The sequence below is a fragment of the Electrona antarctica genome (assembly GCF_951216825.1).
Source record: "Electrona antarctica genome assembly, chromosome: 11".
Lineage (NCBI taxonomy): Eukaryota > Metazoa > Chordata > Actinopteri > Myctophiformes > Myctophidae > Electrona > Electrona antarctica.
This window is the reverse complement of record NC_136792.1, coordinates 42,685,612-42,712,171: the sequence shown is the minus strand read 5'-3', so window position 1 is coordinate 42,712,171 and position 26,560 is coordinate 42,685,612. Positions and strand designations below refer to the sequence as shown.

General features: G+C 43.7%; 1 protein-coding gene across 1 annotated transcript; it reads left to right on the top strand.

The window, feature by feature from the left end:
• Positions 1-380: 380 nt before the first annotated feature.
• kcnj5 (potassium inwardly rectifying channel subfamily J member 5) lies at positions 381-24,061 on the top strand (the record flags this gene model as incomplete). Its single annotated transcript, XM_079514278.1, has 3 exons — positions 381-443; positions 3,585-4,458; positions 23,670-24,061. The coding sequence occupies 3 exons, from the start codon at positions 381-383 to the stop codon at positions 24,059-24,061; spliced, it is 1,329 nt and encodes a 442-aa protein (XP_079370404.1).
• Between the last annotated feature and the right edge of the window lie 2,499 nt (positions 24,062-26,560).

Here is a 26,560-nt window from a genome sequence, read left to right as displayed (position 1 = left end):
GGACGCGTCACAATTTGCTCGCATTTTTAAAGCCTTGTGTTGTGGGTTGAAAGTGCAATTACCTCCCAGCAGGAACTGATTAGACCAGATCGAAATTGGTCACACACGTGTATAATGAGCCAATCAATAATATTATGGATCTGGTGGTTTGAAGACAACGCGCTCAACTTTTCAGCATTGAACAATTGGGTCCAACACTGACATATTGTTAAATAGATTTCCATGCAGGGCAATGTGGCTTAATTGTATTTCCTACTGTTAATTAACTTGTAATGTTGGCTTTTTTTTTTGTTTGGATGTCTTTGAAATTGCTTTTTAGAAATGTCAAATGAATGTTAATTACTTTTTTTTTTTTTACAGGTGTTGAGCTTCAGCTGAGGATGGCAGGAGATTCTCAAATCCTAATGGACCACGACATGGAGATAGGCGTCACACCTGGACAGGTAAACTACACAGTTCACAATTGCTTTGGACAGATGGGGGTATGGAGACGAGAAAGACAGTTTGTTTTTTTGCATTAAGCAGTCTTCCTTTTGGGAAGCACTATAGCGGATGAAGGTGCTTCGACAGAACAAACATTGGCGTCATACCTGAGAGACCTTTTGTTTGCTAATTCCTCTTCTCTAATGACGAGGGAGAGCTTTCAAGAAAACAGAGAGATAATGAAGTAGATAAAAGTGCATATTATGTTAATCAATTTGTTTACAAGGAGGAAATGAAAGCATGTACTCCATGTAGAGAGAGAGAGTGAGTGAGTGAGTGAGTGAGTGAGTGAGTGAGTGTGTGCGTGCGTGCGTGCGTGCGTGCGTGCGTGCGTGCGTGAGACCATGCTGTGAGGAAGAAAACAAAAAAAACAACACTGAATCAAAGAGATCTAGCCTTTGTAGATTAATTGCAGAGCAGAACTTCAAGAGAGGCAATATCACTGAAGATAGACAGGAGGAAGGACTGGAGGATTGCGCAGCCACAACCACTCTCACGACTCCCAATTATATTGTAATATAAGCGATTATTTGTCTCGATTCCCAAGACGATTTGTTAGGAAAAGCATATTTGAGTGGAAACAACGCTCTACTGGGACAACTAATGAATGTGCTAATGAAAGCATACTCCCCAGGAACCACATTGACCACAGTAAGGGCTCATTGCTCATTAACGGCGATTCGGAAAATACTGACTGATCTTGTCATTCATATATTATTCAAATACAAAATGTTTGAAAAGTGGAACTACTTCAAAATGTCTCTGCTTTCCACGAGTACTGTTGACAGCAGCTGGAGCCCACTGGCGTTTAGTCAACACAATTGTCATTGGGTCAGTAATTGCCGTACAGGTCAATAAGTATTGTCTTCCCAGTCCTCATTATCAAACCTCTCACTACCGCACTGTCTATACATTGATCCATTCACGTCAATATCCGCACATTTGATACATGCAGCAGCCTGCCGATGTACTTGTACACAGGGTAACTGTGGGAAAGGTACACAGTAGTAGGCATCTCAAAGTAACTCATCCACCTCAAGTCAATACTTGCGGTGACGTATTTTATTATTTGGTTTCGATACACACCGATATTACACCACCTTGGTTTTGTCCTTTCCCCACTGAACTGAGAGCCAATGTGTGTGGGTGTCCTTGTGTAAGTGCTTGGGAGTTACTCAATACAAAGCCAACGGGATACGGCTCTCTCTGTCTAAATGTAGCCGGCATGACTCAGGAGAGAGATGGATCACAGGTGTATGATTAGCACCCAGGGCCACAGAGGGCACAGAACATGTCCTCTTGTCTCGGTGCAACACCACATTTCAATTAACAGCAGTGACTGGGATGATGGAGTGTCATCGTCCTGCGAGTGTCCTTCGGATGCCTGAAGGGTATATACACTGCACTGTCCAAATGCGTGTATGTCAGGAGGAATGCTGTGCATTCTCTTCTGTAGCAGTAATATTGTCGCTTCATGCGTCAGTCTATGCCCCTAAAATGACCCCAACCCTCGTTTAACATTAGAGTGAGTGGCTGCACGCTGTGCCTGCACACATGAGGGCAGCATATGCGAGTGTTGGCATATGTCTGTTTTTTTAGTTTTTTTGGGGGGGGGGGGGTGGGGGTCTCATCCGAGTTCCTGTTCTGATCCAGGCCTGCCAGCCTCCCGCAGGGGACGAGGGGGAGGGGAACACATGGGGGACAGTGAGTGAGAGAGGCAGGGCACAGCTGTGGAGATAGATCGCTGGGCTGGAGTCCGGCCAAACACAGATGAAGACCTGTGTGTCCTTGTGTTCTTCCTGTGTCTCTTGCGCTCTCTCTCTCTCTCTCTCTCTCTCCTCTCTCTCTCTCTCACTCACTCACTCACTCACTCACTCACTCACTCACTCACTCACTCACTCACTCACTCACTCACTCTCTGCCTCCCTGTCTCTCTCTTTGCTTCAATCTCTTTCTTTCTCCTTGGCTGTCGCCCCCGCCCCCCCCCCCCCCCCCCCCCCCCCCCCCGTCCTCGAGAGCGAGCGAAGTGCTGCTCGCTCCTGCTGCCTTCCTCTCTCCCTCTCATAATGTCATTGTGGTGTAGTGCAGAGCACACTGACTTTATCAGAGCCCCTCGTTTTATTAGATCCTAGCAGTGCGGTCCACTCTCTCTCACTTCCACTACAGCAGAGGGAGAAAGATCTGATGCATCTCGCTCTGTATTTATGGCCATTGCACTATAATGGTATAAAAAACAGCTGTGCCCAGACCATTTTGTTTCAGGCACGGAGGGATTCTTTAATCACTGATTGGTATCAGACGATGGGTTTTGTAATGGTCCTCCATAGGAATAAATCAAGTTCATGGACCCATGTACAGTTCATTTCAGGCAAAGCAAAAGTGAACAGCACTGTAGTTTTGCTTCTCCGTGACACATTATTTTCAAGGTTTAAAGTAGTTAATTAGTTTGAAAATGTATTGCAGGTCTGGTGCACATAATAACTATTCAAACCTTCCTCACTGGAATCATTCCAGTCTCCATTGTAACCTTGGTTTTACCTAGAGGAGGTTTTGTTGAACGCCTGTCCCTTCATGTTTATACATGTGTGTACACATGGGAGCTGCCCAGTACAACCACACTTTTCCGCTGCTGCACTGATCAATTGGAGGTTAAGAGCCTTTCTCACAGAGGCACTTTGAGCTTAGCTGCTCAAGGAGAGGAGGGCATTACTCATTCACTTTGACTGCTTGGTTCTTTTACAGACTCAAAGCATATAGGGTAAGACAGGAGCATGTGTTCATGGTAATTTCAAGGAATGGAATGATGATGATGAAGTCCTGGCTGCTGTAAAATGCGCCGCTGACAATGAGTAGTACAAGGATTTGTATTCCTCTACCATTTATCTTTCTTTCTTGTGCATGTGTCTTCTCTATTACCATGTATTATGCTTGGCTTTCTCTCTGCAAGCCTCTGTCTCATTTTCTCTCTCCTCATCTATCTGTATAGCTCGCTTCCTCTCGTTTTGTCTCTCCTCATCTATCTCTATGTCTCTCTCCCTCTTATTTAATCTGCACCTCATCCGTCTCTCTCTCTCTCTCTCTCTCTGTCTTTCTCTCTGCAGGTGAAAAAGCTTCCCAAGCACTTACGGGAGGCTCAGATCTCGACGGAGCGCACCCACCTGATTTCCGACCCGGTCAAGAAGCCGCGGCAGCGATACGTGCAGAAGGACGGCAAGTGCAACGTGCACCACGGCAACGTGCAGGAGCGATACCGCTACTTCAGCGACCTCTTCACCACGCTGGTGGACCTGCGCTGGCGCTTCAGCCTCTTCATCTTCACTCTGGTCTACGTGGTCAACTGGCTGTTCTTCGGCCTGCTCTGGTGGCTGATCGCGCTCATCCGCGGCGACCTGTGGCACGGCGACGAGAAGGACTGGACGCCCTGCGTGGAGAACCTCAACAGCTTCGTGTCGGCCTTCCTGTTCTCCATCGAGACGGAGACCACCATCGGCTACGGCTACCGCGTCATCACCGAGAAGTGCCCCGAGGGCATCATCCTGCTGCTGATCCAGGCCATACTGGGCTCCATCGTCAACGCCATGATGGTGGGCTGCATGTTCGTCAAGATCTCGCAGCCCAAGAACCGCGCCGAGACGCTCATGTTCTCGCACAAGGCCGTCATCTCCGTGCGGGACAACAAGATGTGCCTGATGTTCCGCGTCGGGGACCTCAGGAACTCGCACATTGTGGAGGCGTCGATCCGCGCCAAGCTGATCCGCTCGCAGCAAACCAAGGAGGGGGAGTTCATTCCCCTCAACCAGACGGACCTCAACATCGGCTTCGACACGGGCGACGACCGCCTGTTCCTGGTGTCGCCGCTCATCATCTCCCACGAGATCAACGAGAAGAGCCCGTTCTGGGAGATGTCGCAGGCCCAGGTGGAGAAAGAGGAGTTTGAGATCGTCGTCATCCTCGAGGGCATGGTGGAGGCCACAGGTACGAGAAGGGATGGTTGGGTGTTGGTAGTGTTGAAATGCAGTACACACGGGAGGGTTAGATTGATGACCAGATGAAGGGAGCGAGTAGATTGATGGATTAATGAACGGTTTCTCCTGGGTTGAGGAAGAAAGGCAGGGCGACAATAAAGATGGATGGACAGATGGACGGATGGGAAAGAACCTTCTTGGAGGGGGGGCTTAGACAAGGGAAGAAATATCAATAGATGGATGGGTGGGTCACCGGATGAATCAATGGAGAGAGGAAAAGAGAAATAGGCATGTAAGGATGTTAAAGGAATGAGGAATTAGGGAGAAATAGAAAAGGGAATGGGAAGTTATAGATTAATCCAGGTCTTTATGGATCTCATGGGGGTTGGAGAACACACCACTGGCTGTAGTCTGCACACTTCTTACTGCAGTCAGACAACTCACCAATAGATTGAGACCAATGATAGCTTGAGAACATTTAATTTATTAACTTCAGAGTCACCACATGAATCAAAGAGAGAAATTGATAGATAACTTGGTGACAGAATGGCTTAATCCATTCTGGACGGGAACCCCTTTTGGTGTTTTAACTAAGCATTATGTTGTACTTTAGCTATTGAAAAATAGCAGACCTACGAGCTTGTAGATCTGCTATTTTTCAATAGCTAAATTATAGCATGTTTACCAAAAGGGGTTCCCGTCCAAAATGGGTTCATTTATAAAATGTAAATACACAAGTGTGAATATTATATTTGATCTTGGCTTCTAGGCTCTGCTTTAGCAGACAACCCTTTTCATATCAAGGCCTGTTATGTTATTGTATTTGGCATTTGAGCCACGGACCACCATTTAGTGAGATTTAGCCTTGCACATCCCAAAACTAAAGAATATGTTGTTATTGTTGGATATCGATTTTTTTTCCACAATTCCATGCTGTATTGATGTGATACCATAGGAGAGATAACAGGAAAATGTTGATCAAAATAACAATTATTCTACATTGTCTAATAGTGTAGACTTCTTGTAAATTATTAAGTAGGCCTAATGCAGATGTTTAAGTCTTGAGAGTGTAAAATGAATCCAAATAGACCCTTGTGGGCAGAGATGGGAAAAGTACTCACATTCTGTACTTAATTACTTGTGTAAAAAAACACTTTGGTAAAAGTAAAAATACTAGTTCAATTAACTAATTACTCAAGTAAAAGTAAAAAAGTACAGGCTCTGAAATGTACTTTTAGAGTAAAAGTAAAACGTATTTTTACCGGATGTTTCTGTGCAAAGCCAACTGTAACTTCAACTAAAATAATTTGAAGGCTATTAAATGTAATAGATCCCCACCCAACCCTCATCTTATAACTGGCCGCCAGGATTGGTTTCAAAACTGTGACGTGAACTTAAGTACCAGCATTATGACTGATGTTAATATACAGTATACACACAGACCTGAGGTGGAAAGCCTGGTGACGTGAGGTTAACATAGACCTACTGTACCCCATCCTATTCAGATATACTGTATACAGTATGCACAGTTGACAAATGTATTCCTACTAATATGTCATTTTCACAGTTGTTTACTTTTAGCAAAATAGCTGGCACAACTGCAAATCTCACACCCACAGTATGCACGCACGCACGCACGCACGCACGCACGCACGCACGCACGCACGCACGCACGCACGCACACACATTTCGATTTCTTTATTTCAATCCACAAATTACAATTAATTTTACAAGGAAACAAATATAACGGGGGTTGACAGTTCATGTTCACAAGGATACACATGACACCTCCTCCTCCACACAGACAAACTGCCTATAACAGCCGAAACAGAACAGTATTTGGCAAGTTGTTTGGCTTTGCACACACACACACACACACACACACACACGTAACATGATTTTTAATCGGACATAAACGTGTGTAAACATTATATTACACACAATGGCTTGCTGGCTCAATTCATTATCAGTTAATTAGGATTCATTAGGATATTGGTTGCGCAAATACGACCACTTCAAAGTTCAGAACTTCAGACTAATCCGTGGTTCCGGGGTTTGGCTGATCTGTTGAGGCAGTAAATTAAATCAAAATAGGCTATCACAGTCACACTCACAGATACTGTTTGTGTGCGCAGGTGGTGGGCGCTGCATCTGTGTTGGGACGCTGTCTGTCTGCCAGGGACAGCTTTGAAAAAGTTGATCATTTGTGGAGACCTTTTTTTTTGTCTCCTCGTTGAGTTTTTCAGTTCAAGTCGTAACGTTTAAGTTAACATACATGATTTATCCATCTTGTGTTTCACCTGTATATGACGTGACGGTGAGCAGTTGCTTGTCATCTTCAAGTAACTGCGGCGTGTGTAGACCTAGAATACCTGTGATCATTTAATTAACTTCGTAAATTTTCATGTATCATAGGCATAGAACGGTCGCTACTGTCCCTGGTTGAATTCAATTGTGTGCGGCCTGAATGTGATAAATGCTCCGTTTGTACTCACCCATTAAATAATTCCAAAAACGTGGAGGGAAATATGGTCCTCTAGTTTTATATCCATGTGAAAGTTCTGGCACAAAACGTGTATTTAGTAAATTATCTCCACTTTTTCGAGAGATGCACACGGACGTCTTTCTCTCCGGCGAGACCGGACCGGAAGGATCGATGAACTGATTTTAGATACTTCCTGTTGTTTACCAAAGACGTCATCACAAATTGACAAGGGAAACACAAAAGTTTGGGTCACACAATTGGCAGGTGGTGTGATTAATTACCCAGCACCTATCGCAAGGCACCTGCCAATTGTGTGACCTAAACTTTTGTGTTTCCCTTGTCAATTGGTGATGACGTCTAAAATCAGTTCATCGATCATTCCAGTCCCCCCTCGCCGGAGAGAAAGACGTCCGTGTGCATCTCTTGAAAAAGTGGAGATAATTTACTAAATACACGTTTTGTGCCAGAACTTTCACATGGATATAAAACTAGAGGACCATATTTCATTCCACGTCTTTGGAATTATTTAATGGGTGAGTACAAACAGAGCATTTATCACATTAAGGCCGCCCAGTTAACGTCCGACATGAAAGTAACCGCGACCGTTCTATGGCTCTGTATGTGAAATACTGTATATACTGTATGTAACAACAGAGCCATTCTAGGGCTACGGCGTGTGCAGCTTTACTCTAGTCCGTTTCGGTATCGCCCTCTCGTTTGAACGTCTCTTGAACGGCGTATTATAGCTCATAATTTTACTTTAATACCCGGCGAGGCGGCGACCAGATCCTGACATTTCTGCTGCAGCGCATCGCATAGGCATCCCCCTGATAGGCATAGCCATAGCTGCAGGCAGCGGCAACATCACAGTAATATAACTCCCTTTCCGGTGGTCGTCCTTTCACAATAAAGTGTCTCTCCTTTCCCTCCCTATGTAACATATTTTACACTGTTAAACCCATTTTGGGCGGGAACCCCTTTTGTTGTTTTAACTAAGCATTATGTTATACTTTAGCTATTGAAAAATAGCAGATCTACAAGCGCTACGAGCTTGTAGGTCTGCTATTTTTGAAAAATCGTAAAAATGCGGCACAGATCTTTGAATATATATTCTTTCAGAGCGAACGTTTTTTTTATTTCGACGTCAGGCCTAAATGGGTTAATATCAAATAGAAGTAACTTAACAGGGACGCCATAACAAGGCCAGACAACACCAACAGCACCGCTGTTTGTGTTTGTGGGAGAGAGAGAAAGAGAAAGAGAGAGAGAGAGAGAACTCCTGCAGTCCCGCATTTCCAAAAGTAACGCGGCTGTTTTGGAAATTAAGTACAGATACTTGTGTTAAAATGTAACGGGTAAAAGTAAAAAAGTACTCATGAAAATAAATACTCAGTAAAGTAGCCTACAGATACCTGAAAAAAGTACTTAAGTACAGTAACGAAGTACTTCGTTACTTCCCATCTCTGCTTATGGGTCCATTTGGTTTCATTTTACGCTCTCAAGAGTTACACATCTAATAAGAGTCAATTTGGTTACCAACTCTTCATCATTTAGCTGCAGGGGACCACCTGGAACCCCCTCAAGGACCACTGGTTGAAAACCACTGATCTATAACAAACCCCCCAAGGGACACTGAACCCTTAGCCTAATGGTGGTGCTGGGGTGGTGTTGGGAGCACTTAGGGAAAGAGCCTATAGTGGTGGTGTTGGGAGCACTTAGGGAAAGAGCCTATAGTGGTGGTGTTGGGAGCACTTAGGGAAAGAGCCTATAGTGGTGGTGTTGGGAGCACTTAGGGAAAGAGCCTATAGTGGTGGTGTTGGGAGCACTTAGGGAAAGAGCCTATAGTGGTGGTGTTGGGAGCACTTAGGGAAAGAGCCTTAGTGGTGGTGCTGGGGTGGTGTTGGGAGCACTTAGGGAAAGAGCCTAATGGTGGTGCTGGGGTGGTGTTGGGAGCACTTAGGGAAAGAGCCTAGTGGTGGTGCTGGGGTGGTGTTGGGAGCACTTAGGGAAAGAGCCTAATGGTGGTGCTGGGGTGGTGTTGGGAGCACTTAGGGAAAGAGCCTAATGGTGGTGCTGGGGTGGTGTTGGGAGCACTTAGGGAAAGAGCCTAATGGTGGTGCTGGGGTGGTGTTGGGAGCACTTAGGGAAAGAGCCTAGTGGTGGTGCTGGGGTGGTGTTGGGAGCACTTAGGGAAAGAGCCTAGTGGTGGTGCTGGGGTGGTGTTGGGAGCACTTAGGGAAAGAGCCTAGTGGTGGTGCTGGGGCTGGGGTGGTGTTGGGAGCACTTAGGGAAAGAGCCTAGTGGTGGTGCTGGGGTGGTGTTGGGAGCACTTAGGGAAAGAGCCTATAGTGGTGGTGCTGGGGTGGTGTTGGGAGCACTTAGGGAAAGAGCCTAGTGGTGGTGCTGGGGTGGTGTTGGGAGCACTTAGGGAAAGAGCCTAGTGGTGGTGCTGGGGCTGGGGTGGTGTTGGGAGCACTTAGGGAAAGAGCCTAGTGGTGGTGCTGGGGTGGTGTTGGGAGCACTTAGGGAAAGAGCCTAGTGGTGGTGCTGGGGTGGTGTTGGGAGCACTTAGGGAAAGAGCCTAGTGGTGGTGCTGGGGCTGGGGTGGTGTTGGGAGCACTTAGGGAAAGAGCCTAGTGGTGGTGCTGGGGTGGTGTTGGGAGCACTTAGGGAAAGAGCCTAGTGGTGGTGCTGGGGTGGCAGTGGTGGTGGGAGCAAAGAAAGCACATATAAAACATGACAACAGGAGGAAGTGCAATGAATCAGGTGAGCTTAAGTAGACTGCCTTATTGATCCGCTGCTTGACACGTGACGTCACACATAGACGTCTCGCATAGTGCTGCACATGCATATTTACAAACCTCTCGAGTGTATACTTACTGCCTACGCAAGCTACACATCATTTGATTGATAAAAAAAAGAAAGGGGGGGGGGGGAACAATAGTAAAACCTTAAAGCTTAAATCTTTTCCCATTTCCCATTTACACATAATGTATAGCTTCTGCACATTTCATAATAGGCAGACATTCTGTGAGAGATTTGGAAAGAAAGAAGTAGATCTACAAGCTCGCTGTGAGCCAAGCAATTTTGTGTAGAGGGAAAAAAGTATAGGGGCCATTGATATACCCCCGTGGGACCCCAGCCAACAACATACAGGGTTTAAGTGGTTAACTATATAGCGACTTATAAAAAGCAACCATAATCTTTTATTTCTAGATCACCAACATCATAGGCAACTATACGGTATATTGGGGAGAAAGAGAAACTGCAAAAGCAGACAGCCCGCACCACTCCAAATGAGATGACAGGTCTTATAGGTGCAAGGCTCAAAGAATAGCCATCACACAAGAAATGTCCTTTTCACAAGGTTTATTTATACCTCTGACGAACAACGGACGTGTTTGGGACGAAAAGCGTCCGTTGTCCCTCAGAGGTAAATAGGACATTTCGGCTATAGAGCGTCGCAGTCCCGCCCCCCTCGAGAGACCCGGAAAAGAAATCCCCGTTCATTTTCCTCATAGACTTTTCAGAAAGTATTTATTTAAAGACGTTTACGCCGCGGACAAAGCCAACTCTTGTCGTGACAAATCATGACAATAAACACAATGTTTTGGGCCAAACAAAGAATTAGAAAGTAGAAAAAAACGGCAGGTTACAACAATGTTTTTGTTGTTTTTCTTCTTTGTAATTATTTGTTTGGTCCAAAATATTGTGTTTGTTGTCATGAGTTGTCACGACTCGAGTTGGCTTTGTCCGCCGGGCGTAACCGTCTTTAAATAAATTCTTTTTTAAATGTCTATGGGAAAAATGCATTGGGAATCATTTCCTGGGCCTGGCGTCGTCATGAAAGGGGGGCGGGACTGCGACGCTCTATTGAGCGGTACAAGTATGACAAATATTTCATGTGATCCTGTCACGTAATTATGACACGTCAGATGGTTTGACTGAGAGGCAGGTCTGTGTTGCAACTTGCAACTGTTTCTATGATGCTGCGGCCCACGTTTCCTCTGTTGCTACATCAGGGCTGTGTCTTTGAAAGTGTTTATTCCCAAATGAACAAACTTCATCTACCCACACTACTGGTGTGTTTAGTACAAGCACTGATGAAGACTGCTTCAAGGCGGTTTCAACGTCAGGCAAGTGCTGCTATCCTTCCCTGGAAGATTATGTTCTTCCGTTTTTCAGAATGTCATTTAGAGAGAGAGAGAGAGAGAGAGAGAGAGACAAAGAGAGAGAGAGAGAGAGAGAGAGAGAGAGAGAGAGGGAGAGAGAGAGAGAGACAAAGGAGAGAGAGAGAGAGAGAGAGAGAGAGAGACAAAGAGAGAGAGAGAGAGAGAGAGAGAGAGAGAGAGAGAGACAAAGAGAGAGAGAGAGAGAGAGAGAGAGAGACAAAGAGAGAGAGAGAGAGAGAGAGAGAGAGAGAGAGAGAGAGACAAAGAGAGAGAGAGAGAGAGAGAGAGAGAGACAAAGAGAGAGAGAGAGAGAGAGAGAGAGAGAGAGAGAGAAGGACTCTCTTTAACTACGTTAAAACATAAATCTGGGCGATAGTCAGATGAATAATAATACTAATGTGGGTTTGGTTTGACCGTCACGGCCCTCTCTCTCACTCCAAGCTGGCAACGGCCGTTGTCCATTGTCTGTGAGCGGCTATCTGAAACCCTCAGAGGCTGAGCGAACGTGTCTCGGGGCAGCTGAAAGGAAGTGGAGCAAGAATGACCTCTCCCACTTTCACTCACTCCTCTCTGCCTTCTCCCTCTCTGCTACGTCTGTGCCAAACCATGTCTTCTAGGGATGGCTTTCCCAAGTGCAAACGTGGGCCAAGCACAATCTTTGTGTCATTATAAGCCAATCACCAAAGATGGTCCTTTTGTTTAGAGTTTTATCAAAGTCAATACTTCCAGGATTAACGTAAATTTAGAAGGAAATGTCCAAGTAAAGACTTAACTCTCGCATATATAACTCCCAACTACTATTCATACAAAACAACACTATAGAATAGATGCAGACCTCTCCCTCTAAAAATCAAAAATAATAATAAAATGTAATAAAATAGCCACAGTACAGCAGATATGTTGTGTGGCGCTGTAGTATGATCCAGTACGGCATTCATTTACGGAGAAAAAACACACACACAAAAAGTTTGAATATGGAGATAAGACGTTTCTGCCGACAAGTGACGATAAGAACGTTGATGATATTTGTCTAACTCACCAAATGCTAACCTGGACTTCTCACGCCCGTCCTGAAACTGGTGTCACCCACTACTAGACCAATCACATGACCACTAGACCCCAGTCCTTAATCCTTCCTCTATCCTCCAGACCATTGCACACGATTTATAGGGGCCATTGATATACCCCCGTGGGACCCCAGCCAACAACATACAGGGTTTAAGTGGTTAACTATATAGCGACTTATAAAAAGCAACCATAATCTTTTATTTCTAGATCACCAACATCATAGGCAACTATACGGTATATTGGGGAGAAAGAGAAACTGCAAAAGCAGACAGCCCGCACCACTCCAAATGAGATGACAGGTCTTATAGGTGCAAGGCTCAAAGAATAGCCATCACACAAGAAATGTCCTTTTCACAAGGTTTATTTATACCTCTGACGAACAACGGACGTGTTTGGGACGAAAAGCGTCCGTTGTCCCTCAGAGGTAAATAGGACATTTCTTGTGTGCTGGCTATAGAGCGTCGCAGTCCCGCCCCCCTCGAGAGACCCGGAAAAGAAATCCCCGTTCATTTTCCTCATAGACTTTTCAGAAAGTATTTATTTAAAGACGTTTACGCCGCGGACAAAGCCAACTCTTGTCGTGACAAATCATGACAATAAACACAATGTTTTGGGCCAAACAAAGAATTAGAAAGTAGAAAAAAACGGCAGGTTACAACAATGTTTTTGTTGTTTTTCTTCTTTGTAATTATTTGTTTGGTCCAAAATATTGTGTTTGTTGTCATGAGTTGTCACGACTCGAGTTGGCTTTGTCCGCGGCGTAACCGTCTTTAAATAAATTCTTTTTTAAATGTCTATGGGAAAAATGCATTGGGAATCATTTCCTGGGCCTGGCGTCGTCATGAAAGGGGGCGGGACTGCGACGCTCTATTGAGCGGTACAAGTATGACAAATATTTCATGTGATCCTGTCACGTAATTATGACACGTCAGATGGTTTGACTGAGAGGGCAGGTCTGTGTTGCAACTTGCAACTGTTTCTATGATGCTGCGGCCCACGTTTCCTCTGTTGCTACATCAGGGCTGTGTCTTTGAAAGTGTTTATTCCCAAATGAACAAACTTCATCTACCCACACTACTGGTGTGTTTAGTACAAGCACTGATGAAGACTGCTTCAAGGCGGTTTCAACGTCAGGCAAGTGCTGCTATCCTTCCCTGGAAGATTATGTTCTTCCGTTTTTCAGAATGTCATTTTTTTTAAACCCTTCCAAGACTGTAATTAAACCTTGGAAGTGAAATATGCAGTGGCGTTTTTATTCTGTACCAAAAAAAACAACCTGACACGCTCCCAATACCCTACGGCATCCAAGGGATTCTTAAATTGATCGTATTCATGAGATCCCCAGATAGTGTTCCATTAGCCTTGAGAAGCTTGGGGAAATCCTGTGGAATATTATTGATCCTCGTATTTATCACTTTAATGTATAGGGGATAAATACACGTTTACTGCACGGTGCAGCCTGGCTAATTACATATTTGCTGCCCTGACATGTTTTTCCTGAGGAGCATTGGCTCCAAGTCAGGTATATATAAATATACAGTACGCAATACGTGTCATTTACTGGCCCCGGGGCCTCCTTTTTTAAATACAATGCATTATACATGTACCTCGTTTACTTCATGTAGACCACCATCATTCCATTACCATATATTCATTAACCCATTTTGGGTGGGAACCCCTTTTGGTGTTTCGACCATTCTGTTATACTTTAGCTATTGAAAAATAGCAGATCTACAAGCTCATAGCGCGCCACCGAGTGGCGCGCTATGAACTTAGGTCTGCTATTTTTGAAAAATCGTAAAAAATGCGGCACAAATCTTTGAATAGGTATATATTCTTTCAGAGCGAACGTTTTTTTTTTATTTCGACGTCAGGCGGCCTAAATGCGTTAACATGATTACTGGCTTTTAGCGCCCATTCAAACTCCAATTGCCCTATTCTTATATATATATATACAAAAAGCATAAAGTAAACCACTCACCCAGTCTCCCCCGACCTAATGCAATGTGGCACAGCCTTTCATGCGTCTGAACCTTTCTGCTCTATTTCTCTTAGTGTTTTATTCATTTATTTATATATTTGAGGCTCCCTCCCCATGCAGCACCAAGTAGTCATCGTGGCTGCTTTGCTCACACCGTTGGACACTTGACTCAGGCATTAAATCGCATTGCCTTCCGCCTCGCCGGTGGGGCCCTGCGGTGTGCTGCGGCCGGGGCTTGTTGTTGTGGGGGGCTGCTCTGTGGTGTGTACGTACGGGGCTCGTCATGGGGGGCTGCTGGGGGGGCTTGTGGGGGTGCCTGGGGGATTAACCCATTTTGGGCGAGAACCCCTTTTGGTGTTAGCATTATGTTATGCTTTAGCTATTGAAAAATAGCAGATCTACAAGCTCATAGCTTGTAGGTCTGCTATTTTTGAAAAGTTGTTCAAAGGTGGCGCAAATCATTGAATATATATTTCAGAGCGAACATTTTTAACTAAAATATTTGCTTCTGGGGGGTCCCTGGAACTACATATTTTGAGATGGGGGTCCGTGGCCCAATAGAGATAATTCTGGGGGTCCTTGACATGAAAAGGGTTGAGCACCACTGACATAGAAACATTTTTTTTTTCAGAAAAATGATTTAAAAGCCTTTTTTTATTAACCTCCGTCCAAAATGGGTTAAACGAGGCTGCTGGCACGTCACGATCGCTGACCGCTGAGTGGTGAACAAAATGCGTTCTTCTTCTGTCTCTTCCACACTTCCTGTTGGCCTGTTGTCATTATCTTTAAAGAGACGTATGGATCCAATCACAGAGGGTTTGTCTCCAAGGAATTAAAAGGAGATTGGGGGAGGGGGGAGGGGGGGGGGTAGGATGGGGGGGGTTCCAGAGCAGCCCTCAGGCCTGGGGAATTGTAAGCTTTCACCTATTTCACATGAGATGATTTTAATCATTGAGAAAGCAAGTCAATAACTTTGAGAGGAAATATGGCCCCCACTCTTTTTGCTAATGACATTGATTTTATAGGACTTTGTGTAAATTACAAGCAAGTACCACATTTGACACACCGGGTTGAAATATACAGTACGTCAAGTCAGTGCTGCTATCGACCCCTCGGAGAAGAGGAGGCCCAGGGGAACGGCTCACAGGGGGGTTTGGCCTGGCCCGAAGCCTCACCTAGTAATGTCTGCGGTAAAATGGTGGCATATCTGAGTGGCATTAGTCAAAGCTAATGACCGCTCGCCCTGATCACAGGTCACAGACAACATCCAAAAAGCAACTGTGTGAGCGTGTTCTATTTCTGTTTCAGTAAAAAAATCAGGTAGCTTATTGTTTAGAATCAGTCCAATTGATCTTATGCACACCACAGCCAGCAAGGTGGTAACTAGGTGCAATTTCCCATTGACAGCCCATTCATCCAAACAGAAAATAAAAGTCCTATCTGATTGTATTACACAACGTCAAACTTACCAGCCGTACGAAAAGCTTGAATCTATCTGCAAAGTGTGTTTTTTTTTTTAATAAAAATCCACCGTAGACATGTTATGAGCTACTTCCTGTCAAGAAATTCCTTGCAGATGATTATTTTTCTTTAAGTGTCAGAGTTTGGAAGTGCTCGTTATCAATAAAGCAACCTCCTGCTGCCTCCTGCATTATGTACAAATTCAAAACAGATGGTACGCATGTGCCGTTGAGTGATATTCAACGAGCACTTCCAATTTAACTCCCAACACTCCAATCACCTGCACAGAATGTCAAGCTTTTCATGCAGCTGCAATGCAGGACTTTTCTGTTTGGATGAATGGGCTGTCAATGGGAAATTGCACATACTGTAGTTACCACCTTGCTGGCAACATGGCTGCGGTGTGCATAAGGTCAATTGAGGAAAATACAAACTGTGCTGATCAAATCAACTAATCAGGGCATGCAAGCATGATGCACCCATGGAAGAACTAAAATTAAATAAAAAAAATGATTTCCTTCAGAGTCACCACATGAATCAAAGAGAGAAATTGATAGATAACTTGGTGACAGAATGGCTTAATGTATGCCTAATGGGCCTACATCAGTTTTTTTCTTTTCTTGTACTGACAGGCAGGCAGTGCAGTTCTCAGCATAATCCAGTGAGTCAGTTGAGGAACATTCACCAGTAGTGACGCTGCATGGTTTCTCACACACCCGTAGCACTTCTGAGTAAAAAATAAGATGATGATTTATCACGCCAAGGAACGTTCACGTTTCCTTCACACTAATAGAGAGGAAATGAATAACATTGTAGGCAGTGCAGTGCTGTACACACAGTACAGGGATTCCCAATTCCCTTCGCCCACACATAGGCATAGCCTCCGGCTATAGCCCCCCCCCCCCCCCCCCCCCCCCCCCTATTGAAGTGAAATGGCTTTTAAAACAAAAGAAAGAAAGGAAGTTCTGGAGTAGTATGAGATTCTAACAACATGTAGTTTTCCGAAAAAAATATGTTTCTGTCAGTGGTTCTTATACATTTTCATGTCAAGGACTCCAAAAATTTTATGTAATTGGCCGCCGACCCCCATCTGAAAATATGTTGTTCCAGTGACAACAAAATCATTCGCTCTGAAATAATATATATCCAAAGATTTGCGGCACATTTTCACGATTTTTCAAAAATAGCAAACCTACAAGTTCATAGCGCGGCACTCGGTGCCGCGCTATGAGCTTGTAGATCTGCTATTTTTCAATAGCTAAAGTATAACATAATGCTTAAAACACCAAATGGGGTTCCCGCCAAAAATGGGTTAAGAAGATTAAATACTTTTTCAGATTCTGTTACGGTTGATGAATATAGAACACCAACATTTCAATGTCAGCAGATCATGACTAAAATCCCATCTAAATAATTAGAGGTCAATAGAGGTTAATAGAGGTTAGTATAAAAGACTGTTGTTCATCACAAATACTGTGGATCATTAATACATGTTGCATACTGAGTATATCAACCTTCTACAGCCCAAGGGATAGTAATTTGTGCATGTGTATGTTTTTTTTTCCCTTATCCTTTTTAATTCAATGTTTCAGCTAGTTTAGTGAAGTGCTTCTTGACAGAAATGTGGCCATTATGTACCATAATTTCCTGTGTGTATTCAGACTGCGAGTGCGGTGCAGCATTGACCCTCAGTGTTTTATGGTGTCAGCTGGATTCATCGCCAGCACAGCTGTCAAGAAATAGCCAGGGGAACCCTAGCCTTGATGTGCTAGGCTGGCTTGCAGGTCATCACTTGTCTTTTTTATTTTATTTTAAAACAAATAATCCCGATGGAATTTGCCTTATAGCCATGTCGACTTTCAGGGTTAAGAGGGCCACACATTCTGTTATACGTGGGTGTGTGGTTGGTTATGTTATTCAGCTGCTCTGCATGGCTAATTAATGCAAAGAAGTGATGAGCTCTCCCACACGTTGGCTCTTCAACCGTGATGGCTCTGAAAAAGTGACTAGAAACAGGGGGGAGAAGAGGGGAGGGAAGGGGTGGGTAGAAGGGGGAGAGGTTGCCTCTCGTGTGGTAATCTTGGGTCATTGTTGTCATCGCTGTTCTGAATTACAAACACCTAGCTAGCACTTAGAAATGTCCTGGCTACTGCGAAAACATACAGTATATAATGATTTCCTCAGTCTGAACCAAGAGGACTTTAAAATTGTTCAGGCAAATTAAGGACCCCGCAGGTCGCAGAGAGACGAAGCAGTGAGCCTCACTGTACATTGTGCTATATACTATAAATTCTGTTGCACATTAATATACTTTTAGCCTACAATGCAACTTGATGAAGCTTTCAAAGCTCATTCAGAGCTAGTATACAGTATTTAACTGATCGTCTCAACAATGTCCGTTGAATGTTGAGAGATTTAAGCGTTGAGATTAATTTAACTATTAACTATTCCACAGCGTTTTCATTTAAGTGCCTATGTGGTTGCCTTGCCTACCAGTGTGGCTACAGCTTTGATGGCTTCATATAGATTAGTTTGACAGTTGTGTTGTGTGTGTCAATTAGATGTGTTGTGTTTGTTTACACATTGTCTTTGCTAATAATATGTTGGATACATGTTAACGTGTATTTCAACCCATTTTGGGCGGGAACCCCTTTTGGTGTTAGCATTATGTTATGCTTTAGCTATTGAAAAATAGCAGATCTACAAGCTCATAGCGTGCCACGTGGCGCGCTACGAGCTTGTAGGTCTGCTATTTTTTTTAAATCGAAGAACCACTGACATAGAAACATAGCTTTTTCAGAAAACTGTCAGGATGTAGAAGACATTTTTAGAATCTGATCTCAGATCAAAATGGGTTCAGATAAACTCTTGTTTTGGGAAGAAAAAAAGAAATGAACACACTCGTTCCTATCATGTGTGTGGCAGCCCCCCTGTACTAAGCCTGAGGACAGCCTAGGTGTCCCCGAGCGCCCTATTGAAGACCCATGCTACAGTGTACCAACACCAACGTAACTACAGTGCAGTCTGTTTACAGTGCATCGCAGGCTGTTGTTGTTGCCAACATAGAGTATGAAGATAGCAGGTGTGAGGTAGTATTCTCTTGGTCTGGTTTCAATGGCTTACATTTCTAAGAAGTGTTTATAGATAAGATAGAGATTGTTTAATGACATTTCCCTGGCCTGTACCCATCTCCCATAAACTGTATTGCTTGCACAAAAGCAGGATTAATGGTATAGCCTACCAAGTAATACTTTAGCAGACATATACAGTACATGATAACAATGTCTGTATGAGATTTTGTGGCCCACGTATTATGCTTATCATAAATGCTTTCATTTGTTGAATAATTTGTTGTGCAAGAAAGATAGTGCAAGAAAGCAAACCCTGCCATACACATACAGTACATAACATAACTTTATAGTATATATTTCATTACAATGTCATATCGGAGTCATGAAGTTAATGGACATTTAAGTTGAAATTTGAAAAACTGGATTGCTTAGTTGATTGGATTGAACAAATGTAAAATTACAACGATGTACTATACTTAATTGACCGGGGTCGGCTCTACGTACTAAGTCTGCTCTTTCACCCTCTACACCAGATCACTTGGCTGAAAACAGCCAATCCACAAGCTCACAACACATCGCAACATGTTGTGAGCTTGTAGATTGTTTATTTACAGCAAATGTTCCCCGCCACAATATTTACGGCAAATGTTGCCAGAATATGGACGCTATAGGCTTCAAGTAGTTAACTGATAAGCTAGCCGTGAGCCTATTGCCTAACTTGTGATAACGCGTTACTGTACAACCATGGCAAGTGAACTCTCCTCTGTGTGCCTTCAATTTGTGGTCATAATTATTAATCTTCATGTCTTTATGAATTATGTTACACTCAGGTATCACATATGGCCAATACCCTTAGCTGTATGTGGTTCTGACACGTAATTTGTATTTTTGAGAAAATTGATTTTATACATTGACATGATGATGATTGTCCTGCACCACGAGATGCCCAACCCACACAGGCTTACAAGACACTCACAACATTTACATACACCAATATACAAATGGAATACATAAACATATTGATTGTAGACTAGAGGCTGTGAGTTATTGCCTACATGCCTTCTCTGGGTGCGAACCTATCTCTACCCTAACCTAAACATAACCGCAAGCACGGGAGCAGCGCAGTTTGAGCGGTAGTCCGACCATCGTTTCCGCATGTCGGTCTGTTAGTACGCATCTTAGTACGCATCCCTTCTCTATGAATTTTCCTAAAACAAAAATGTCCTTAGTGAACGGATTTCTTTCATTTAGGAATTTCTTACATCATTGTACAGTGGACAGTGAAAAACTAAATTGAACTCATCCTCCACAACTCCCAGGTCACGAAGAACACACATTCATGAAATTCACATTTCGCATTTAATTATGTTCAACGGCACCAAATTTCCAACTGAATATGTGGAAGCTTCGTGGAAAAGAACCTGAGCAACACTTACAGGCTCAGAAGGATGATGTGACAGACCAAGGACATTTTATCCTCTGCTGCTTTTGATTTCTGTTCCCCTTTATTAAAATGATACAAAGTTTAGGCCTACAGTACATATATATCCCAGTAGAATAGAATGTGCGATTTCTCATCCAGACTAATGGCTTTCCGAAAGCTAGATGTAATATAACAGCACTAGGTCTCCAGGGACTAACTCCATTTATCAGTAGATCACAGCAGATGCATGCAAAGCACTTTTGATTCAACCACTGAAGAGGAAAAGAATACGTTAAACATTCTGCTTGCAATTGATGGTCTTCTTTCTCTCTTTCTTTCTTTCTTTCTTTCTTTCTTTCTTTCTTTCTTTCTTTCTTTCTTTCTTTTAAAAGAAAGAGAAAGAATTATCTTTCTTTCTTTCTTTCTTTCTCTTTCTTTCTTTCTTTCTTTTAAAAGAAAGAGAAATAATTCTCTTTCTTTCTTTCTTTTAAAAGAAAGAGAAATAATTCTCTTTCTTTCTTTCTTTCTTCTAAAGATCCATTGATTTAGTATACTATACAGGTGCGGTGTTGATTACTGTGAGCATCATCCTAGTCAGTAGAATAATTATTTCTAATCAATATTATGGCCTCAAGGGTAATGGCTGCATAGGTATTTACCAATGAATGCACAGGATGTAATCTAGCCATCCCTTGCGCTTTTTAGGAGGAGTGCCATGGAGAGGAGAGTGAAGTGTGAGAGTGGGAGAGACAGAGGGTCAGTGTGTGTGTGTGTGTGTGTGTGTGTGTGTGTGTGTGTGTGCTTAATTAGGGTTATTAACTGAGGGACCTTCCATCACAGATGTTGTGTATGTATAGACCCCCGGCACCTCCAGATGGCTCAACAGACATCTCCGCCATCCTGGATTCACCCCCGTCTACAAGACAGACACTATTCTATTCACATTCAACTACACTATCCTGATATAGCACTTTTTGGCCTATACTCATCTGCCCACAAGCCGTATTAGGCGGTCAGATGGGTGGCCCACATGTGCATTCAGAGCATGTTAATGATCAATCAATTGATTGTGTTCCGGTTTTAATCAGTGGAACCAACATTGTATACTTGATACTAGTTCCTAGGACCTATACATTAGCATCACAATGAAAACTACATTTTTAAGGTTTTAAAGAAAAAAAAGAGTAATGCCGTTTTTGTATTCATTTATCAGGAGTAAAAAGGAGGAAAAGCCTTTATTTAACTGCCAACATGTTTCGACCTCGGAAGGTCTTCATCTGGGCGAAGTGTGCTAGACTCTAGAGCAGTTATGCGGACCGGTGCCGGTTGGTTATTTTATTTCACAATTCTGCTGTGCTGTCGTCCTCCTCCCACTCTGCTCCCCTCTCGTTGCTGTGTTACTTACTGCGTAGCTGCTGTGTGAACCATAGATATTTCATAAAGATAGATGCCTCATTAGCCGCTGCAGTTCGTTGGAGCCATGTGTGTTGACAGGAGGGCGGAAGAATTTACACTCTGGGGCGAAAGTGCACCGGAAGTGTGGAAGGCACGCTACGCCATGCTGCCACTCAAGTGATTACTGGCCAATCACAGTGCATATTTTCCGGGACTTGTCAGACCCGAAAATCCACTCTGTGACGCACGCGGAAGCTTGGCAAGCTTCTGCTCGGCAAGGTTCCGCTCATGCTTCCGTTATGTTTCACAGTTCACAAGGAATCTCGGGAAAGCTTTGCCCCCTCTCGAGAACACACGCCCCAGAGCCTAGCTTTATATGTCTATGGTGCGAACCTGGTGTCTGAGAATACGCCCAGCAGCCCATTGGCTCATTTACTCATGATGTGACCAATGAGAGTTGAATAGCACTTTCAGTGTTGCTAAGATACAATCCGCCCCCACACCCACACACACATCTATTCACCACAACAAACTTTTGAAAGCATGGCGACAGTACCGTCTCAGAAGTCAGAACACAAGTTGGCATACATTTTTGTAATTGCCCTATCCATTCAGGTCAAATAACATTATGTAATGAATATAATAATATACTAATATCAGCTAGTCGTTGACTGCCAGTCAACGTCTGTGTTTTAGTAGATATCTCCAAATGATGCAGACTATACCGCACGTCAGTAATGATCCCCTTCCAGAACCACAACCACCTCAACAGCAGTGTCAACACAACAGTGTTCCGTCTCGCATTCTGACGAGTGTTGCTACTAGTGCTGAGATGTTGACGGGGACTGTTTTACTGTCCCTTCGATTATTTGGCTAATGAGTTATCTATTCTCAGTAGTTATTAGAGACTTTGATTTCCTCATTCAGTTACAGATCAAGTCGTCAATGGTATGAATACAAAACAATAAATGAAATGTAATTTTCAGATGGCTGCCCTTGGCTTAAGCCCAAACCACACTGGTAGGGACAAGAAACACTTTCCTGGGGTTTGTATGTGGGTAATATGTGTTTTTAGATATTTCAGTATTTCAAAGTGTCCATGGGCTCCATGATGTCATGGACACTGGGCTCACTTACTTCCTGGACTACATGTTGTCTCAGTAAGACAGCCCTCCCCCTATCCACAAGCAGGAGTAGTGGACCAAAGCATTATGGGAATTGTAGTCCAGGAAGGAAGTGAGCCCAGTGTCCATGACATCATGGAGTCCATGGACACTTTGAAATACTGAAATATCTAAAAACACATATTACCCACATACAATCCCCAGGAAAGTGTTTCTTGTCTCCCAAACATCATTAAAATAAGATCTGGTTGGAAAAGGGGTGAAGTGGGCCTTTAAGTCAACCACGCCAATGCAACTCATGGAGTTGCAATGGGTTGCATCGGTGTGGTTGACCTTAAAACAGTTTTGTTACAAGGAGTCTCAACCGGGGTGGTTTGGGCTTTAGATGCCAGCCCTAGCTTTTTCTATTGGCTTAGCCAATCATGACTGTTTCTGTCTCAACTATTGCGACTACTGCTCTGGGTGATTGTTGACAGGCTGGCTTTTCAAGTAAAATCTATGGTAGTGGTAGTGAGAAAATCATGCTTGGACTGACAATTTGTGAGAGAGAGACCCTATTGTGGAGACAAGTTGAAAATAATGTTCCACTTGCTCATTGCTTATTCTGACTGATGGATTTGAGGATTTCTCTGTTTGTTGTTATTGAGGCAAGAGTTAAACCATGATTGTAAATTATTTAATGTTGTTCTCTCTCTCTGTCCTCCCCCCCAACAACCCTTTCCATTTGTCTCATTGTGGTGGATATGTGTGCACCGGTACCACCCTTCTGATTGTGTTTGCTTGCCTGTGGATGTGTTCTGTATGCATGTGGGTATGTCCATTTATACACCTGTGGGTATATGTTCTGTATGTTTGGTATTATGCCTGTGGGTATGTGTGGACTGTGGGTTATGTATGTATGTATGTATGTATGTATGCTATGCATGTCTGTTTCCATTCTGTGTGTGCGTGTGCGTGTGTGTGTGTGTGTGTGTGTGTGTGTGCGCGTGCGTGTGTGTGCCTATGCGTGCGTGCGGTGCATCCATGTCCGTCCGCCAACAGGGATGACGTGCCAGGCGCGGAGCTCCTACCTGGACAAGGAGGTGCTGTGGGGCTACCGCTTCACGCCGGTCCTCTCGCTGGAGAAGGGCTTCTACGAGGTGGACTACAACAACTTCCACGACATCTACGAGACCAACACGCCCTCCTGCAGTGCCAAGGAGCTGGCCATCAAGCTGCGAGAGGGCCCGCTGCTGCCCCAGCTGTCCCTGCTCTCCCCCGAGGTGGTCAAATCCCCCCGTGCCCTGGACACCCCCATCCACACCACCGGGGACCCTCTGACCACCGGGAAGGAGAACGACGACGGGGAGCCGCCAGGCTGCGACAGAGGGGAGACCAACGGCTCGGCCGCCACGCTGGAGCAGCAGCCCCTGACGGACAGACTGACCGATTGACAATTAAGAGGTCGCAAGCTCCGGATTTTCACCCCAAATCGCAGGAGGGACTGACTGCAAGTGGACAACAGAGGCCTGTCATGAAACGCTCGGCGCGTGGTTACCGCTGGTTAGATTGGGGGACAACGCCACCGCAATGGCAATGTAGCGCACGGAAGAACGAGAACGAGAGATTGGGTTTTCTTTTGTTTTGCTATATAACAAAAGAATTGCCCTGAATTGTTTTGCCATATCAAAGTGACAGGAATTGTGTACTGGTACAGTACACAGCAGAATTCTGAATGTTAACTTGAACTGAGTGAGAATCCACATTATACAATGGATGGATAGTTCCTTGATTATGATTGGCTGAGTTGCGTTCAAGTTGCTTTATAAACACATAAGTGTGACCGCATGTATCAGTATTACTGCACCAAACGAATTGTTTGAAAACGTCAGATTATGTTGTTTATATTGATTGCTTACGAGAAAGGTTTTTGATGACATGTTAGACAAGAAATGGACCCTGCAGTTGCTCAATATAGTTTACAGCCACTAGTTTAAACGCAGTGCTGTTATAGGGGATAACGTCCGTCTAGTTTGTACAGTCGGGGACTACTTTCTTCATATTAATCATTCTTCAAATGTCTTGAAATTGTTATTAAAAGCCGTTTTGATTGGGATATACATATGATTTCCACGTTGCCATATGATATGGTAACTGTTATCAAAACAACAAGAAACACAAGGCCATGTTTTACAGTTATTTTAGTGGGTTTTAGCACTCCGTTCAATTGGCCATAGTTGTTACAAAATCACTGTAAACCACGGTCTTTTGGGTCTTGTTGCTTCATTTAACAAACAGGATTTTGCTGTGTATGTTCTTTGATTTGGGATTGAGACAGAAAACGTTACAATCTCTCCCATGTTTTTTTGTAATGGTGGGTGGGTGGTGTCACTACTCTCTGCATTGAGACATGCACTGGTAACCACAGCTAACCACTCTCCATGACAGGCCTCAACATGATGCCTAAATTAGTCAGTCGATGGCCAGCTTGTCCCCTCCAACGCCCCTTCCAACCCCCACACCCTCTACTCAAACCCATGCAATACACCTCTTCTAGAGTGTCAATCTATAGTATAGATTGGTTTTGTAGACACACAAGTACACACAGAGACGCAGGCATTACGGTATATCTATTAAGTACACTTAAAGGTGGATCAGATTGTCTTTTTTTAATATATAATCTCAACGACCACATATTGCTGTAATGGCTCATATTACAGTATTATTGGCTGTTGTCGGGCGGAAACCTCACATGTCCAAAGTTGTTACTTTTCAGGATTCAAAAGTAGCAAAAACAGCAGATCTACCGTGAACGTTTCAAGCTTGTGGATCGGCTGTGTTTGCTGTACCTTTGTGTGACACTGTGGTATGATGAAGCAGGGCATTAATTTACAAAAAATAAATAAAACAACATACTGTACAAAAGGTAAAATATGGAGATACGTGCGGTTTCTGCCCGACGGCAACAAACGGTATACATGGGTGAGTTGTACCACAGGCGTATTATGGATACTCCACCATCGTCTTCTTATAGCGTGTTGACTCAGCTTCATTTGAGTCGTAAATGTTATTCTCATCTCTCGGCTAAAAGTGTCCTGCAGCAGCAGCTCTACCTGGATCTCTCTAATCTTATTAATCACAGGTTTAAAGATACGTGAGATTGGAATTGCCCCTTCCATGTCAGTGGATTATTAACACTGGATTACGCTAATATTACACTGCGGTGGAAATCTCTCCAGCTGGAGGCAAAGATGTGCAGGCTCGCTTTGCAGTATAGTTCATAAAGATAGGATAGGGATATTGTTCTTCTTACATCACATTCTTTGTACTGGGTAATAGCACAATGCAGTTTTATTTCCTCTGTCAAAATCAACCGTGTGCTTTATACTGTCACTGTTGTATGCATCTAGCAGTCACCAACAAACCAGACGCCTTGATGAAGAGGAACCAGGCAGTAGCCGCAGTACCTCATATTACAATTATGTAACATTAGCCACTAGCCAAAGGTGTATAAAAGGCTGCAACATATGCACTAAGTGAGTCATTTTAATGAACTACTTACTTTGGCAGGTAATGAAACTGTGTTTTTTCTTTTCATTCTACTGTATTCTCAACCTCCATTTGCTATAAGAAATGAAACTGACTGCTTTCAACACTATTTGTCACTGTGGCACAGCTGAGTAGAAAGGATATACTTCCATGCAATGCACATCCATGAAAGCACAATTTCTGTAATACGTGACTGACTGCGCAATGACCCCCCCACCACCCACCGGTTGATGCATGCTGGTCCCGGACGAAAAATGCTATTCAAAAGTAGTTTCAAATATTTATATTAAATATTTACTCTCAACTACTATTTGAGATGTGCTTCGTTTTTTTTATTCACCAGGCACATGAATATGTCAAACGCTCCTATAGGCTAAATCAGACACACTATATTTATGTTTTTT